Source organism: Anas acuta, chromosome 3 (assembly GCF_963932015.1).
Source record: "Anas acuta chromosome 3, bAnaAcu1.1, whole genome shotgun sequence".
In the NCBI taxonomy this organism is placed as follows: Eukaryota; Metazoa; Chordata; class Aves; order Anseriformes; family Anatidae; genus Anas; species Anas acuta.
In genome coordinates, this window is record NC_088981.1 from 114,903,317 (window position 1) to 114,919,961 (window position 16,645).

At 40.5% G+C, this 16,645-nt stretch overlaps 3 protein-coding genes across 3 annotated transcripts; 1 reads left to right on the forward strand and 2 right to left on the reverse strand.

Moving 5' to 3' along the window:
- Window positions 1–1,492: 1,492 nt before the first annotated feature.
- Window positions 1,493–4,643, reverse strand: LOC137853120 (antimicrobial peptide THP2-like). The gene is made up of 4 exons (XM_068675135.1): window positions 4,602–4,643; window positions 3,363–3,441; window positions 2,421–2,541; window positions 1,493–1,721 (listed from the first exon to the last, which is right to left on the reverse strand). Exons 2-4 carry the CDS (start codon window positions 3,418–3,420, stop codon window positions 1,706–1,708), a joined length of 195 nt encoding a protein of 64 aa, XP_068531236.1. The 5' UTR covers window positions 3,421–3,441; window positions 4,602–4,643; the 3' UTR covers window positions 1,493–1,705.
- A 3,723-nt stretch (window positions 4,644–8,366) lies between these two features.
- Window positions 8,367–12,936, reverse strand: LOC137854909 (gallinacin-7-like). Its single transcript, XM_068678883.1, has 4 exons — window positions 12,770–12,936; window positions 9,281–9,366; window positions 8,781–8,907; window positions 8,367–8,507 (listed from the first exon to the last, which is right to left on the reverse strand). Exons 2-4 carry the CDS (start codon window positions 9,336–9,338, stop codon window positions 8,492–8,494), a joined length of 201 nt encoding a protein of 66 aa, XP_068534984.1. The 5' UTR covers window positions 9,339–9,366; window positions 12,770–12,936; the 3' UTR covers window positions 8,367–8,491.
- Window positions 11,753–16,030, forward strand: LOC137853106 (gallinacin-8-like). The gene is made up of 4 exons (XM_068675128.1): window positions 11,753–11,897; window positions 14,445–14,532; window positions 14,809–14,942; window positions 16,022–16,030. The coding sequence occupies exons 1-4, from the start codon at window positions 11,778–11,780 to the stop codon at window positions 16,028–16,030; spliced, it is 351 nt and encodes a 116-aa protein (XP_068531229.1). The 5' UTR covers window positions 11,753–11,777.
- Window positions 16,031–16,645: the final 615 nt, after the last annotated feature.

The window sequence follows — 16,645 nt, forward strand, 5'->3', positions numbered from 1 at the left end:
CTCGAGGGAATGTAAGCATTTAAATAAACATTATTCTGCTTATCTGCTGGTTAAATAGTAAAAACTGTTTTTTGTTTGTTTGTTTTTAGTTAGATAATTCTTTTCTACTCTTGCATTTCCCAGCAAAACTTATGAGTTATCCTGAAATCACCCTGATACTTTTAGACACAGTTTCACGGCTTTCTCTCTGTTCCGGCGTCTTTTCTCTATGTTAATTCAGAGTGCTGGGTTTGCTTTCATCCCCAGGGCTGCTATATTTTACTCTTTTCTCTTAATTATGTCATGAGCCAGCACCGTGTGCTCACAGCACACCAAGCCACCCACCCCTGGGCTGCAGCAGTGTGGCCAGCAGGGCAAGGGAGGGGATTCTCCCCCTCTGCTCTGCTCTCATGGAATATTTTATTTTATTTTATTTTAATTTTATTTTTTGGGGGGTGTTGCTTCTTTTCACTTCCCATACTTGCTTCCTAGCATGTGTCGCAAGGCCAATGGGGAAAAAGGAGAAAGGAATCCTTGTCCTATTTAAGAGTTGCCCTAGTCACTATGCTACCTGAATTTGGCATGACAGCCCCTGCCTTTGGCTATCATACAGAAATGACAGGGAAAAAAAAACAGGATATGAGTTTTTATATCACTACATAAGAAATTATACCACAGAGGATTAGAAGTCAGATGGGACACCTGAAGATAAGATTGTTCCCACCTAAGAAGTGCAAAGCGGGACATATAAGTGCTGTGTTTTTGGCACACAAATAAAATCACCTCCTGAGCAGCATGTCAGAAATGTGTGTATCCCAACTGAGAACTGGAGGCAGCGTGTCATGGGGTGACAGAGGAACTAATGAAGAGAGACGGGCATAAGCTATAATTCTCCAGCTATTGGCTTTTATGCATCTTCTCAGAGGGACAGGTGAAAAATAAAAGGCAAAACTTACACCTTTTGCTGTGAAACTACAAGACAAACAACCTCTGGAGAGCAAAGAAGTGTCTGAACCTGTTGCATTATTAAAAAAAATAATAAGAAAATAGGCCTACATCTTTCTAGGGATGCTCACAGGCAGCTTCCAGCAGCCACAGCACTGAGTCCCTGAGTCCCATGTGCTGACGTTTTAACACATGATGGATATCTTTTTTTTTTTTTTTTAAGTTATTTCTATTCCTCTTTCCCAAAAGAAAAGAAAGGGTTTCTGCATGTTTTTGTTTGTTTTGTTTTGCTTTAATTTGTTTGTTTTGGCAAATTTGGCAAATTTTGGCATCTGAGTACCTTCCCACAAAGGGAAGCTGAGTTCTTCCAGCCACTTTATCTCTGTACTTAAGGGAAAGATCCTAAGTCTATGTCTGTCTAGCCCTTGACAGCTACATATCCATGAAAAACCCAAATTAAGGAGCAGTTGGCACACTGTAAATTGCTAACCTTTGTGGTTCGTGTATCAAACCCCAGGTACAGTCATCACCCTCAGCCCATGTAACAGACACCCACATTTCAGCAATGTGAATGCTACGCAATGGCAATTTATTCAAAAGGAGGAAAGGCAATGCAGAATACCTTTGCATTTACTCTATATCATAAAGCTTTTTGCATTGAAAACGAGAGGTGCTTGAGACATTGTTGTAGCAGGATCCACTGGTTGTAACAGGAAGGGGATTCAGAGAAGGTTCCTGGAAGAAATTTTCATAGCTCTTGAATGGAAAGTCCATGAAGTTTTTATACATCCCATGGGCTGCACAAAGAGAGAAAAAAAATGTATTTGCATTCCTTCCCTACTTAATCGCAGTCCATGCATATTTTCCTCCTGCGTATATACATTCCCAAATACCTAATGCCAGGTGCAAGTCAGGCTGGGGCAGCCTTGTGCTCTCACACCTGTGAGTGGGAGCAGTGCTTTCCTATTGCTCCAGGAAAAGCAAGGAATTAAATTGCTGTCCCTTGATATTGGGGTGAACGCGTTCATTCCCGACTGAAAATAGAAAGGGTTATCTTTTGTCTGAGAGTTTCTTTTTATGACATAGTTGCATTTTTTCTGCACACATCTGATAACACTCAGATCTCTGTTCACCCTGCAGTAAAACTGAATTCCTATTTGTTCCCCAAGCACCACAGCAACCCAGCTCTGAAAATAAACCCTGATATTTTGCTCCATCATAGGAGCTATAAGGGGGTCAAAGCGAGCTGGGGCAGCACATGGTTGACATTTCTAACTATACTTTGCCCTTCTTGCTGAGGGACATCATGGAGCACATATCAGGAGAAAGAGCACCACAGAGCTCTTCTAGCAACCTACTTCAAGACCAGATGGTCCTCATGACATATTATTTTTTTCTTATGTCCGATCTGAACATGCAATGGCACTTTGGGGTTAAAGACATGGGCAATGAATGTTTGTCTGCTTTGGATGAACCTCACTGAACATAAAACTCACAATTTGCAGCAGGAGCGGAACCCAAAGCAACTTCCAACTCTGACCAGGTGGATGGGACATCTTCCAAAGTGGCAGGAGCCTTTCCTACAGAGAAACATGTCCCGCTGGGGCAAAGACAATCCTGCAACAACAAGAACAAAGTTACTTCCCTCCGATTCTGCAGGGCAGGGCGAATGCAGTCTTGGTGCCAGCAGGACTTCCCATTCATTGAGCTGCCTTCACCAATAACTGCTCTTAAGGACAGTTGCCCAGATTTGGCCATGTGGAAAGGACAGGTAAGAGCTCTCAAAGCAGATTTGAAAATCCTTCCCCTTGTCCTTCCACGTGTCCATTTTTACATGGACTCTTCTGCATTCCAGTGACAGCATTTTAAGGAAGGAGGTCATACTGACAAATGCCTATGTGGCATTGCTGAACACTCAGGGGTAGGTCTCCCAAAGTCCCAACCCTGTATCTTGGTCATGGAGGCAGAAATTCCAGCATTAAAGCACAGGCTGGGAAAGACACAGACCTCCTGGCTCCTTGTCCTTTGCCTTAGGGAACACAGACATGCCTCAGAGGCTTCACTACTGGTTCCTATCCAAAAATAGATGGCCAGTCTTCATTTTTGCCCACATATGCACCACTTTGTTGTTCAAAAACCATGGCCAGCACAGGCAGAGTATCAAGTGTCTAACTCCAGAACATTTAGCACAAATATTTTAGGAAGACAGCAGCAAGAAGGAATTGTTATTGTTGTTTTTGTCAGCAATCATCATTTCTCAAACTTGGAAAGAGTTTTCAGAGGGGATGTGGACAGCACAGGCACGAAGCTGAGTATTTGATTAACTCCTGTTTACTTTCTAGTAATTTTAACTAGTAGTGCTTAAAATGCACCAGGAAGCTTGCTTCAGGTGCACAAAAATCCCTTCCTAGCATCCTTTTGTTCCTTTTTCATCTTACCTGGAGAAACCTGGAGCACCAGGAAAAGGACAGAGAAGAGCAGGTAAAGGATCCTCATGGTTGCAGATCTGCTGAGCCACTATAAGGAAGAGGACCAAGAAAGGTGTGACAGACAGCCCTCAAACCTACTGTCCTCTGAACTGCACAAACATTGTATTAATCAAAATGGAACTTATATTACTTTTTCTTCAAACTTTCAAACATACCCAGTAATATCTATGTGGCCCTATGTCTCCTGTGTGAGCATTTCTGGGAAAAGGAAAGATGTGTGGGGCAACATGCTTTCGGGGTATGTGATTATTTAATTATTATAATTCAGATTTCCTCTCACATTTTGCAAATAGTCAGCCAAAATGCAGACGTGACCTTAGGTTTGGTGAAATGTTTTATCTAATAAATAAACAACACAGCAGAAAGAGGTGATCCTACAGACAAGCTTAAAAACTACAAGAATAAACATTCATTTTGCAACTTTAAAACTTATCAAGAAGTAGCAGCTAAAAGCTATTTGCTCAAAATCACCAGTTTTATTCTAGAATGACTGAAATTTTAAAAAACAAACATGCAATGATTTCATTAAAACAGTCAATGATTAATGCAACCAATATTTGTAAAATGGGATAAGTTAGCCTAGAAGGGGCTTCTGGATAGGAAGGAGGTATTTAATCATATATCTTGGCATTCTGATCCAGAACAAATTATTTTCTCTTAAGCAAGGCAGGGAAACGAGGTTGTGATGGAATATTGTATTTCTGCAAATAGGATGACAGAGAGTAGCCCAAAGGGGATTTGCAATTAGTATCAGAAGTCCACTCCAAATTCTGAATATTTGAAAATATCGGGAGAAATAAATAAAGTTAACTTCATTCTGAAAATGAAATAAAGTTCTTACCATAGATACTGAATATATTCTGGTTTCTGCCTAAGCAGCCAGCAACTTCTCTGGCCCACAGACCTCTTTAAAGCAACCTGACCTAGACCCATTTTTTCCTAGGAGTTAATAAGCAGAGTATCTTTATTAAAGCCTAGTAGATATTAGCTCACATTTGAACTGCTTACTCAACCTGTGTAACAGTGTAGATTAACATTTTTAGTAACTTAAAAATTTAGGTTAATAATGCAGAGTTTTGTTTGTAAAACAAAACAAAACAAAACAAAACAAAAAACACAACAACAAAGCAAAAAACACATAACAATAGAAGATATTAAAAGAAAGACTGAAAAGAACTGAGAATTTACCAGGTACTAGATGAGCCCAAAGGCCAAACGAACTCTTCTTGGTCCCTTCCTTCCACGGGGCTTTAGTTGTGGGATGAAAGCCTCTTTTATAACGTATCTGCTATAGGTAGTGACGATTGCTTTCTCTTTCCACCAAGTGTACATCGAGCCAATCAAAATGGGACTCATCTTTTTGGTGACTTCTAATCCAACCAGAAACGAGTTGCTTCTCGCTTTCCAGTCAAAAAGCAGGGTTTGCATCTGAGCCTGCTGAAGATTTGCTCCTGGAAAATCCCAGGTTCTTCATGCAACACCTCTTGTGACACTCCGGTTTGTGTAAGATGCGTTAAACCACAGTGGTATGTGTCAAACATCTTGGGACATATGTCGAACCATTCCTAGTTGGGAGCAACAGAAAGCACTGCAATACAGAGCATCTGTGTGCTCTCCCCGTCAGTTTATTTTCTGTATCATAAATACAGAATATAAGAACATAGAGCCTTTGGGAACAGTCTAGCTACAATCACATACAATAACCAAAATACATCTTGGATTTGTATAGTGCCTAATTGTGTTTATTCCTTTGTTTCCACATCTTCATTTATATATATGTATATATATATATATATTTAAGTTCCTAACATCTGTCTTGCTTGTTTATTCACAGGTGAACACTGACATTCCTACAGAAGCACCCACAGTGAAGTTTTCATTTGCATTAGCGTAGTTTTGAAGTAATACCCTGATGTTCTTCTGTGATATCATGCTGGTTCAGGTTACAGAGGGATTTTCATGCATGCAAACTATATTCTCTAGGAGGAAAGTGAACAAGATGTTTTACTTTAAAGGTGCTCCAAAGGTATTCTGAAGGTACTGCAATGCCTAATGTGGGTTATACCACCACCAGGTCCTGTAGTGTGCATCCAGTATTTCTTTCTCTTTTAAACCTGGAGAGTTTGTACTGGGGGATTGGCAATATGAGAAGAGGCTGAGGGACCCATCTTTGTTCAGCTTGGAGAAAAAGATAGTTAAAGGGGAATCTAATTTTGTTTATAACTACCTGATGGTAGCTATGGAGGAGATGGAGCCACACTCTTACCTGAGGTTCACAGTGATGAGAGGTAACAGACACAAATTGTAGCTGGGGAAATTCCAGTTAGATGTAAAGTTAAAAACCTGTCAAAATGAGGATTGTCAAATACTTGAATGGGGTCCCAGCAAGTTTATAGTATCTTGTTACCTGTGGATATTCAAACTCAGTTAGGCAAGGCCATAAGCAATCCTGTCTCTTTGAAATTGGCTCTGTTCTGAAGGTGCAGCTGGGCCTCCAAGCACCCATTCAAATTTACTTTCATTTATTGTTCTATTCAAAAGCAAAATCCAACCCAAACTCAATCTGTTAATCCATACAACAGACTTGAGGAGCATCAGCCATCTCTAAGGTGTGTGGATCGTTTCCTATTTACTAATCTTCCGTCACACCAAGTCATTTGTTGACTTTGGTGTACCCAGCAGCTATCTAAAGGCACCAATACTAAATATTTTTTCATATCATATTTCAGTATCATATATCCTATATATGAAATATATCATATATTTCATATGATATATAGGATATATAGGATATATTATATATCCTATATATGAAATATCATATATCCTGATATGAATGAAGTAGCTTTTTATTTTCTACATATTTTAAAAAATGAATTGTTGTGGTGTGTTTTTTTTCAGTATAAAAATTTGATAGTTCAATTCCTGGTGTGTCTATGAACTTCTGACCATAAAGCAAGGAAATGGAGGGAAAGAAAATGGCATAACATGTAGTTGCTTCACAACTTGCCAAGAGTTTGTGGTTAGCTTGCCTACCAACCGTAACTGTTACTCAACCTGAAGCAGTTAGGAGCAAAATGAAGGGATAATTCCAAACTTGGCTCCTATTAGTTTTCTGGTGAAAAAAAAAAAAAAAAAGAAGAAAAAAAAAAAGAAAAAGTAGAAAATATTAAGGAGGTCTTTTATAGCGTCAATTTTAATTAAATTACTTAATGAAATCATTAATAAATTATTTAATAAAATTATTATTATTAAAAATAGTATATTTTTTTAATAAACCTCATTTCAAATGCTACTACACCAATACCTGACTGCTGTTCCACCCCTCACCTCCAGAGGACAGTTTGTGCATTGCAATGAAGGCTTCAGGCATCTTGAGGTCATTGTATTCAGGTACAGGCAAAGCAATGTTCCTCAGTTGTGTGGTGATGGCATCCCTTAACCTCCTTCATGTGTGTTGAATTCTTGCCATAAGGCATAACCATTGCATACGAGGTGAATGCATTTTGATGCAATTGTGGAGTGTACAGTATAAAGAAATTCAGATTTCTCTAGAATCACTGCAAAAGCTGTTACCAGCTGTTGTACTACTGAAGGAGATCCACTCAGTGGAGGATAGCCAGTATTTAGATGGTGTTCTGTATTTATAGGTGCATCTGTAATGGATGTAGTGCATTACAGATATCAGATAAAGCTTTGAGACAAGTTTAGATAATCTCAATTAGCAACAAATATGTACGTGGTTATTAGCTTTGATTAGTGCACTAAAACTATCTAACCAAGATGATGAATTTAATGATCCTCTAGTTATCTTGATTAACCAGGGAGAAATCATAATATGAGGTTAAAATCTCCATGGACAGATCCCACTCCATCTTCTATTTGACTTGACAGCTAAAGGTATCAAGCTAGGAGCAGAGTCCAGCCCTTTGGTGCTACTGTGCCAGCAGTAAGGACCACAGACTGGGAATGTGTTTGCTAGTGTCCTCGTCCCCTCTTTGTACCTCTTTTCTAATTTGTGTCCTGTCAGGGGTCTGATGTCATCCAAAATGTTGCTGGATTTCACTTCCATGAGGTCTCCTCAGGAGCAAAATGTCTCTAATGCCTCCAGGCTCACTGAAGGAAATAGCTGGAGATACCCTGGCATTTTCTACAGTGGTAGGCAACGATGACAGAGAAAAAGAGAATGAAAGCACAAAACCTGTCTCTGACATCTCAGTCCAAAATAATAAAATTCCTTGAAAAAGCAGCTTTGAAACTACTGGAATGTGTACTTGTACACTAGCACCGAGCACAGAGAGATATTAGGTTTCTTTCCTGACCATGGTCACTGCAGGAGTCTTCTAAGGATGTGGCCACTGGAGGGCAGAGGATAAAATGTCCTCACTTTTCCCCCAAGTGTGGAAGGACATAAGTGTTAGATCATAGAATCGTTAAGGCTGGAAAACACCCTAAAGATCTTTAAGTCCAACCATCACCTAACACCACAAGGTCCACCACTAAAGCATGTTCCTAAGCACTACATCCCCATGTCTCCTAAATGTCTCCAGGGATGGGGGCATCTCCACTTCCCTGGGTAGCCTGTTCCAATGCCTAAACCCTCCTTCTGTGAAGAAATTCTTCCTGATATCTAATCCAAACCTCCCCTGGCACAATTTGAGGCTGATTTCCTCATGCCCTTGTCACCCATCTCGCTACAGCCTCCTTTCGTGTAATCGTAGAGACTGATGTTTCACCTCAGCCTCTTTTCTGCAGACTCTACAAGCCACCAGCCCACCTGTGTGTTACTGCTTGTAGCCCATGTGTTCCTAGGAAAAATCCCCTCCTTCCCCACCAAACACAGTCAAAGTTCAACCATATGAATGCCATCAGAAGTAATTTTATTAAAGAGAGGAAATAAATGGTTCCATGGTGAGGCCTGGTCCAAATTTATGTTTTCGCAGATGCTGTTGTTTGCTTCAGTGCAAAGGAAAGTTGTGGGAGCAAGACCTGGTGCCACTAGGAGTGATGGGGTCAGTGTGATTGAGAGGCCACTAGGTAGATGCGGAAAGGATTTCCAAGGAGAATCCAGGTGGTCATCAGTGCCTCCACCCCCTGCATGGAGAAAAAGAGACAGTCTCAGGTTACCCACCAGGAGGTTTTCTGCAATGTTATTTTAGGAGGATCTATCTGGTTTATGTCACGGCACCACAAGATCAGCTGCCATGGAACGTGAATGCCCCCCGAGGACCCTCCGTGCCAGCAAAGCTGGTGTCGGAGAAGTGAGAGAAGATGGTGTCAGCAGCTGTGCCTCTCAGAGGTCACTCAGGAGAAAATACCAGGCGGATCTCAGTCACTGCTGAGGGGATGCCTTGCACTTTCACGTACTTCACACAGCAGGAACCTCCATTATGGCACGTTCCAACCCAGTAATATGGCCGCCGACATATCCCCGGGAAGCAGAGTCCATTTTGGAGTACGCAAGGGTCGGTTGGCCTAGGGAAGAAGTGCTGACCTGCATGGTGAAAAAAAAAAGAATAGTTGGTTACCTCGCAGGTGAGCAGAAGTGGATGCACTTTCCACTCTAATTCCTCTTCACATCTCAGAATCACAGAATTGCAGCACAGCTGGGGCTGGGGGCACCTCTGGGTGCCCCTGTCCCCGCCTGCCACAGCAGGGTGCCCAGCCCCATGCCCTTGGGCTCGGGGAGCTCTCCAAGGAGGCTCCCCAGGTCCGTTTCTGCAGAGCCACTTTGGGATGGGTGCCCTTGGCTTGTCCTGGTACTGGGCCTGTTCCTCCTCAAGGGACAGGACTTTGGGTTTCTCCTTGGTGAACCTCTTGGCACTCCTGTAGGCCCAGCTCTCCAGCCTGCCAAGGTCACAGCTTACCTGCCACCCCTTGGAGCACCATGAAGAGGACAGCCAGGAGCTGGTAAAGGATCCTCATGGCCACTGCTGAGCTGTGAAGTCCTTATCTGCAAGGAACAGAGATCACAAGATCACAAAATTCACCACATGGCCTGCTCCCTCCTGACTGGGGGAGTGCTTAAAACATGCCATGAATGACAAAACCCAGAGGCTTATAAAATACAGTGAACTTGAATGAAGAATGCAGTGGAAACTGCATCCTTGGAGACATTTAAAACCTTCCTAAATGGACCTCTAACCCAACCTAACCACATCTTCTTTGAGCAGGGATTCAGGCAAGAAGTCCCCACAGTCCCTTTCAACTTAAATTGTCCTGGTATTCTGTCTATGTTAGGGGTGTTGGTCTTCTTGCATTGAAAAGTGATACCTGTACGGCACAGGACAGATCACTCTGAAACAATCACAGACCCATGCATTATTCACTTTCAACCCTGCTGTAGTTCACAAAGTGTTCAGAGACTGAATCTACTACCATCATCCTTCTGAAAGTCAGAAGAGGACTCTTGAACTCAGCCCAAAAGGGACTGAAAATTGGGCAAGTTATGTAGCTCAAGAGGCAACCTCTGATGCCTAAAGTGGATGTTTCTGGGTCTCTCTCCACTCCCTTTGGAGGTCAGCAAAACAGCTTCCTCCTGCATTCCCTGCAAGCCACCCGTGGTCCTGCAGGACATGCACACATGGCCACACTCACTGCACTAATGAGATGGGTGGGGTTAATGAGTGCTGAATACTTCTTGGATTGAAGAAGAATGAAAGCAAAAGCAGTGGAAAAGGAGAAGGAGGTGATGGTGCCTGTCCAGGACAAGGTACAGGAGGAGTTACCAGTAGAGGATGTGCAGGATCACTCACCACTGCCTTCTGTCTCTCTTCTCCAGCAGGTGCCCTAGACCCAAACATGCCGCTTTATATAAAATTTGGGGTTGCTGCCAGAGCAGGCATGAGCCAATGAACAAAGCCTTTCCCAGCTAGCTTTGTTCTGCACTTTGGTGTCTTCCAATGAGACAGGAGGCACTGCTTTGGAACTGCTTTGACCACAAATCCCCCGATCTTGGTGCAATCCATCTTAGAGCATTTCACTTTTTGCAAGAGACGTTAAGCCACAGGGTTATGTGAAATACCTGGGAACACGCAATGACTGCTGCCTAGGTCCTGTGGGGTCTTTGTTCTGCCTTCAGCATGCAGCTTAATTTTCTAGCTTGCAACAGCAGCATGGCCATCATATGCCTCCGTAATGTTTTGTCCTTTTCATCTTTCCTGGTTGTCTTTTGTCCATGTCAATAAAAGAATGAGCACTGCTTTCTTTTCGGCTTCCTAGTTGTATAGTTAACAGTTTATTCCATAGTAGTATATGAAATTTTAACTTAAATTCATACCACCTTTCATACACTACCATAATGGATCACATTTCCATTTCTAGTGATGCTTCTTAGAGTTTACTCTTAATTTTTTTCTGCTGTTTCAGTGTTCTTCCTGATACAAACTTTCAATTAATCTTTCTCAGACTGTCCAGACTCTGGCAGGATAACCAGCATGCCTGCCAGCCTCGTATTTATTTCTCAGGTTATCTGGTCCTTGTTTCTTTGGGAACCTTCCCAGTCCCTCGTGTTACCCCATCTCCTCTGGATGCACCCTTGCTTATCCTACTCTCTGCTCTAGAAGTTCCAACCCCTAAAAAAATGACAAACAAATCATTGTACGTGAGCCAGCAACTTAAAAAAAATCAAGCCATGCTTGATAACTTTCAGACTTGATAGCCCATGCCTTGAGAAGTTTGTTTCTGTAGTTCAAGGATGGTGGGAAGACCCAGATGCATGCAGCAGCTGTCAGCTTGGCAGTCAGATTGTGCTGTGCTGTGTCCCACCAGGCAAGAGGTCTGGTCCTTGCCAGCTATAAAGCTATCAGATTTAGATTTGCTTGAGTTGACCGAAAGGAAAGGCATCTCATGTGCCCACCTTCAGGTTATTTAATCTATGTTTTGGCCCCATCACCATGGGTAAAATCTTGGTGAAGCCTGGCCTTGTAATAAAACCTGAAGCACAGACAAATATTAGTGCTGCTCATGCAGTGCTGTGGCAGAAAACACCAGACAGCAGGGGTGATTTCCAGGCAGCTTTTGGTCAAGTCAGGTCTGGGCAGGTTTCCACGGTGCTGGCCAAGGCCACTGAACAGGCAGCAGGACATTTCCCCAGCTGGATTTCATGATATTCTTGCTAATTGTGGACGTGCCGTAAGGACAAGCATTGGGCAATCGTTCCAAAGGTCTGTTATCCCTTCCTGTCATTTGTACAGAGCACACGGGGAGAAGAGGATGGCAAAGAGAGGGTGGAGGATCCTTTTGGCCTGAAGCTGTCTGAGGACTCCCCGACATCAGAGGTAAGCCATAGCAGGATAGAAATGATAAATAGACACAAGGGGCTTGATTCAGTGGCCTTCACTCCAACACCCAGAGGAATCTGCAATGCTCTGGGTGAGATGGGGCTGGCAGACAAGGATCATGAGAGAGAAGACCAAGCCTTGCTGGAGCAGCCTGGCTGGCCAGGAGGGACACAAGGACATCCCGGATGGCACTTGCCTAAAAGTGAAAAAACGAATCAATCCCTGAATGTTCACAGAGCACAGGAGTCTGTGGCATTTTGGTGATACAAAGATCTACTTTAAGCCAGCTGGGATTTAGAAGAATATTTTATATATAGCATTTATATCTAAAACTTTGTTAGCATGACCATGTGGAAGGACTCTTCTTCTAAATACTAGCTGACTTAAAGCATATATATACACATATATATATTAGTGTGAACGTCCTAGGAGGACTGTAGAGAAATGGGAGGGTAAGAAATACCATCATTATAAGAATATGTGTAATTTTAAACAAGGAATTACTTAGCATCCTGGCTGTTATTGACTAAATCATAGATTGGGATATCTGATTTTTTTTTTTTCTATTTGTATGTTATTTAGCTAAGATAAAATATAAAGCAGGTTAGAAAAATCAGTCTTTATTTGTTAGAATACTTATATATTACAAAATAAATATAGCCATACTTTATATATATAATAACGATGCTATGATTTTATGGTTCTATGATTTTATGGTTCTCTGATATATATGTGCCTGCATGTGGTCATTAAAAGAAGAACACAATTTAAATGCTACAATATCCCTTGAAGCATCATGGAGAGAGAAAAGTAAATTAGAAATACAGCTGTCAAGGTATATCTGGTATACAATATTAATGCATGGATTACGTGTATTTAATTACTAAGGTACAGGTTGGGTTTAATTAGTAAGATACAGGTTAAATACTGATACTTTTTATGATCTTGAGTAGCCAAACTGATATTTAAAGTCAATAACAATATACAGGAGTTAAAATAGCAGATAGTTTAATCACCATATTTAAGAAATTTAAAGTAAATTTGCCAACAAGTATAACAACAGATATAGGTTACCCAGGGAGGTTTTGGAGTCTCCCTCCTTGGAGATTTTCAAAAGCCACCTGGATGTAGCCCATCCTGGACGTGGCCTCCAACCTCAGCCACTCTACGATTCTGCGTGCTTCTGTGAATTCATGAGCTGAAGGTTTTGTCCCAGTATTGGCAGCACAGGGGGACACTTTGGCCTAAACATATTTGGCTTGTTGGCTTCTAGGAAGTGATGTTTCAGCTGCTGGGAAATGCCATGAGAAGCCCAAGTCATTGGCTGGCCAGTCTATGGCAGCTTTGTCATCAGCAGGAATATATAAACCCCGTTGTTTTGGGGCAAGGCATCACCCTGTGAAGCTGAGCACCCCACTAAGAGGAACCAGGTAGGACAGACCAGCCAGAGTGCCCCCTCTCCACGTGTTACCTACTGATGCCTCAAGTCCTCTAGGATGAGCTGAAGACAATTGATAAAGAGAAAAAATACATATATATATATATTTTTTTTAAATATCCTTTGCTTATCTAAAATGAAATTTGTCATTCCAAGGTGTCTGCTTCTGCGGCTTAATTAAAATCTTATGGACAATGAAAAGTATGATACTTGATATTTGATCAATGCATTTAAATTATTCTTGTAGTCAATAATGGTGATTCTGTATGATTATTGTGGTTTGTATCATTTGCAAAATGTAATTAGAGCCTGCAGGAAGGACTGATGCTGGGGATATGCTTTGAGGCTTTCAGCTGGTGTATGTTATAGAGGTGTTACGGAGAGAAGGGATAAATATCTCAGCTTTTTCTGTAAAAATATTTTCAAGGACTTGCTTTTGTAGGTTTGTAAGCTACAAAAATTATTATTATTTCTACAATTAAAGTTTCTGAGTGTTCATTATCCAGAGAAATTAGAATGGTTTAAGTCATTATCTACATATCCCTGAATCAAAATCTGTGATAATTAAATAAAACGGGCACTTTTGTCATTAATCATCTTGCCACAAACATGCAGCAACATACCATATAGGCTCCCATGTAGAAAGTTAATTCTGTCCCAGCCAGACCCAAACCAGTTGCTCAAAAAGAAGGGGAAAAAAAAAAAAAAAAGAGAGAATAAAACTGTAAATAGAAGTATTGATGCTTTTGTTTATGTGGCAATGTTATACATAAGTTATAAAAGACACCTAGCAAAAAATGCTTAATAAGACTTGGAAGATTTTTATTTTATTTTATTTTATTTTATTTTATTTTATTTTATTTTATTTTATTTTATTTTATTTTATTTTATTTTATTTTATTTTATTTTATTTTATTTTATTTTATTTTAATCTTATGTAAGTTATAACATTCAGGGTCTATGAAATACGAATGTAGGAGGCATTGATGTTGGCTGTCTTTGCATGCAATGGAGAGAAAATCACTATATACATTTTATTCTTTTAAGTTTTAAGAGAGTAAAATATATTTCCTTCATCTTATGAACTGAACTTTAAAAGTATATCTTTAAAATATATTTAACTTTAAACTTTAAAATGAACTTTAAAATATATCTTTCTTCACAAAGAGGTATTTCAATAGATTGATTCTAGAACACTTACTCAACTGCATAAATGTCAACTTTTATTTACAAATTGCGGCTTATATGTCATACATAATATTGGGGTCAAGTAATGGCCAATGCACCTTTTCTTGTGCTTTTTCCTAGTAGCTGTTGTACCTTGTGCCACTGCATTCGGACATGAAGATCATTTATCTTTTCTTTGCTGTGCTCCTCCTAGTGCTCCAAAGCTCTTTAGGTAAGAGATCCATAAAGGCAGAGGAAACCCTGAGGGGATTTGGTGAGTATGGAAAGGGTAAAGTAGAAATAGAAATAAAATGGGTTTAAATCTTGGGCTATTTCTGTAGTAGTCAAACACTCCATGTGTGATATCCTCTTTTGGATATGAAGAGAATTTAATGGTGTGAACATGGCCAGACCATAGGCAGACTAAAATATTATTGTCATGCTACAGCCCTGACTCGTACTTAGTCTTCTTTGGGAAGGAAAATCAAGACTCAGCTTCTTTTCACAGGTTTCATGCGAGCACCTAACAACGCCGTGCAATGCAAACAGGCTGGGGGTACCTGTTCCACGGACCACTGCCCCCCACCCAATACAAGAGCCTTTGGACGGTGCAAGCAGGGGATCCCTTGCTGTCGGACTGTGGTGAGTTGAGGATTTGATGAAGACTGGGTGTTTCATGGGGGAATGGGTTCATTACTCACTTTAACACATCCAGTCTGCCCTTGGATATGAAAGCTCCCAAGGGAGCAGGGACTCTACATTCAGAGGATTTCCTAAAGGTTTCCTCGCTTGCTCCATGTGTAACACACAGGGTCAATAACGATGCAGCTCAAGTGCCTTGTAGGAAAGATAATTCACAGTCAAAACTCTTTGGAAGAGATAAATAATTAGCAAGAAATTAACTCATCTCTGCAGTTCCTATTACCTGGTCCAGGTGCCTCATGACATGCAATATTGGCTTTGGAGGACATATTTCTCTATAGGACGTGCATGTTGTCTGGAGTCCTGGAATGTTTGGATCAGGTTCATAGGAAACCTGCATGTTTTATATAGTAAAGTCTACCAAGACTTGCTCATGTTCAGAAGAAAAATCTGAAAGTCACGTTGTCTGTAATTGTCCCCTTGCTAGGGAAAAAAAAGTATCTAATACCTTACCAGAATTTAAAAGTTTCTTCTACATATTTATTCCAATACAAAGCAAAAAAATGCAAAAGTACACTCTGCTTCTACTGTTTCTAATACTTAATTTTCTGCTTCTTTCTGCTGCAAGATGTTGTAGCTAGTCATGGTTTTGAACACTCATTTAAACTTTGTTTAATAGTAATGGCAGAGACATTAAAAATAAAGAGGGAGCAGCAGATTTATATAGAGAAATTCCATATCTCCATATTAGAGACTTCAAGATGCAAAAGAAGCTTCAGGTAAAGAAGCTTCCTTGCATTTCATTATTAAGAAAAATAGAAAGGTTTTCTATTACGTTACTAAAAACATGATTACAATTTAGCAGCAGAAAGACTTTAGAGATCCTGCTAAGAATTCCTGAGTTATCCAGGAACATTTTTGCTCTCAGTGCTTGGTGCTGTCAGTTCCTTTTTTTTTTTTTAATTATTATTAAGAGTTGGACTTGATGATCCTTAAGGGTCCCTTCCAACTCAGGATATTCTATGATTCTATGATTATTATTTATCACATAATCTGAAAGTTTTTTTTCTCTTTTGCAGTATGACTAGTGTTTTCCAGTATCTTAGACCAGCTAAGCAGATCGTCTGGCAATGAGAGATATCATCCCTTTAGAAAATCTGGAATTTGGGGCTGAACATATGGTTTTCACACACACACACACACATATGCAAACACACACAAACCCCAAAACACAAACAACAGAAGAATGACAACAAACACCTCAGCAAGCAAACTGAATGGCTTGAAAAGACTCTGAAAGTGATCATTGGACTGCCCAGAAAAGACTCTTTTGCTTTTTTTTTTTTTTTCTAAAATAAAATAGTTTCTTAACAAAACTGCACTGCATCCCAAAGCACAGATTATCGGCATGCAGAAGTCTGTCCCCATGAGAGGACACAGAACAGGTTCTTGCCTTGGCATCCAGAACAGATGCTCATGTTTTTTCTTTTATATTTAATAGTAATAGTGGGATTGGCACTGAAAGATAAAGTCTCCGGGAGAGACTGAATGCACAGATGAGGTTTTCAAATTTCATGGTCTACATATCTCTACAAATTTTAATAAACTTGCTCCAGAAGACTTGCATCTGGTCCTTATACCTGCAAGGAATTGTCTTGGTTTGTGTTTTTGCTAGAAGATCTGGCTCCCATCTTGGCCAGGAT

Coding starts and splice junctions, on each gene's coding strand:
- LOC137853120 (XM_068675135.1), bottom strand. CDS start 3,420: ATGAGGATCCTTTACCTGCTCTTCTCTGTCCTTTTCCTGGTGCTCCAG. Junction 2,542..3,362: donor GGTGCTCCAGGTTTCTCCAG/GTAAGATGAAAA, acceptor TTGTTGTTGCAG/GATTGTCTTTGCCCCAGCGG.
- LOC137853106 (XM_068675128.1), top strand. CDS start 11,778: ATGCTCTGGGTGAGATGGGGCTGGCAGACAAGGATCATGAGAGAGAAG. Junction 11,898..14,444: donor CGGATGGCACTTGCCTAAAA/GTGAAAAAACGA, acceptor TTTTCCTAGTAG/CTGTTGTACCTTGTGCCACT. Junction 14,533..14,808: donor AGTGCTCCAAAGCTCTTTAG/GTAAGAGATCCA, acceptor TTCTTTTCACAG/GTTTCATGCGAGCACCTAAC.
- LOC137854909 (XM_068678883.1), bottom strand. CDS start 9,338: ATGAGGATCCTTTACCAGCTCCTGGCTGTCCTCTTCATGGTGCTCCAA. Junction 8,908..9,280: donor GGTGCTCCAAGGGGTGGCAG/GTAAGCTGTGAC, acceptor TTCACCATGCAG/GTCAGCACTTCTTCCCTAGG.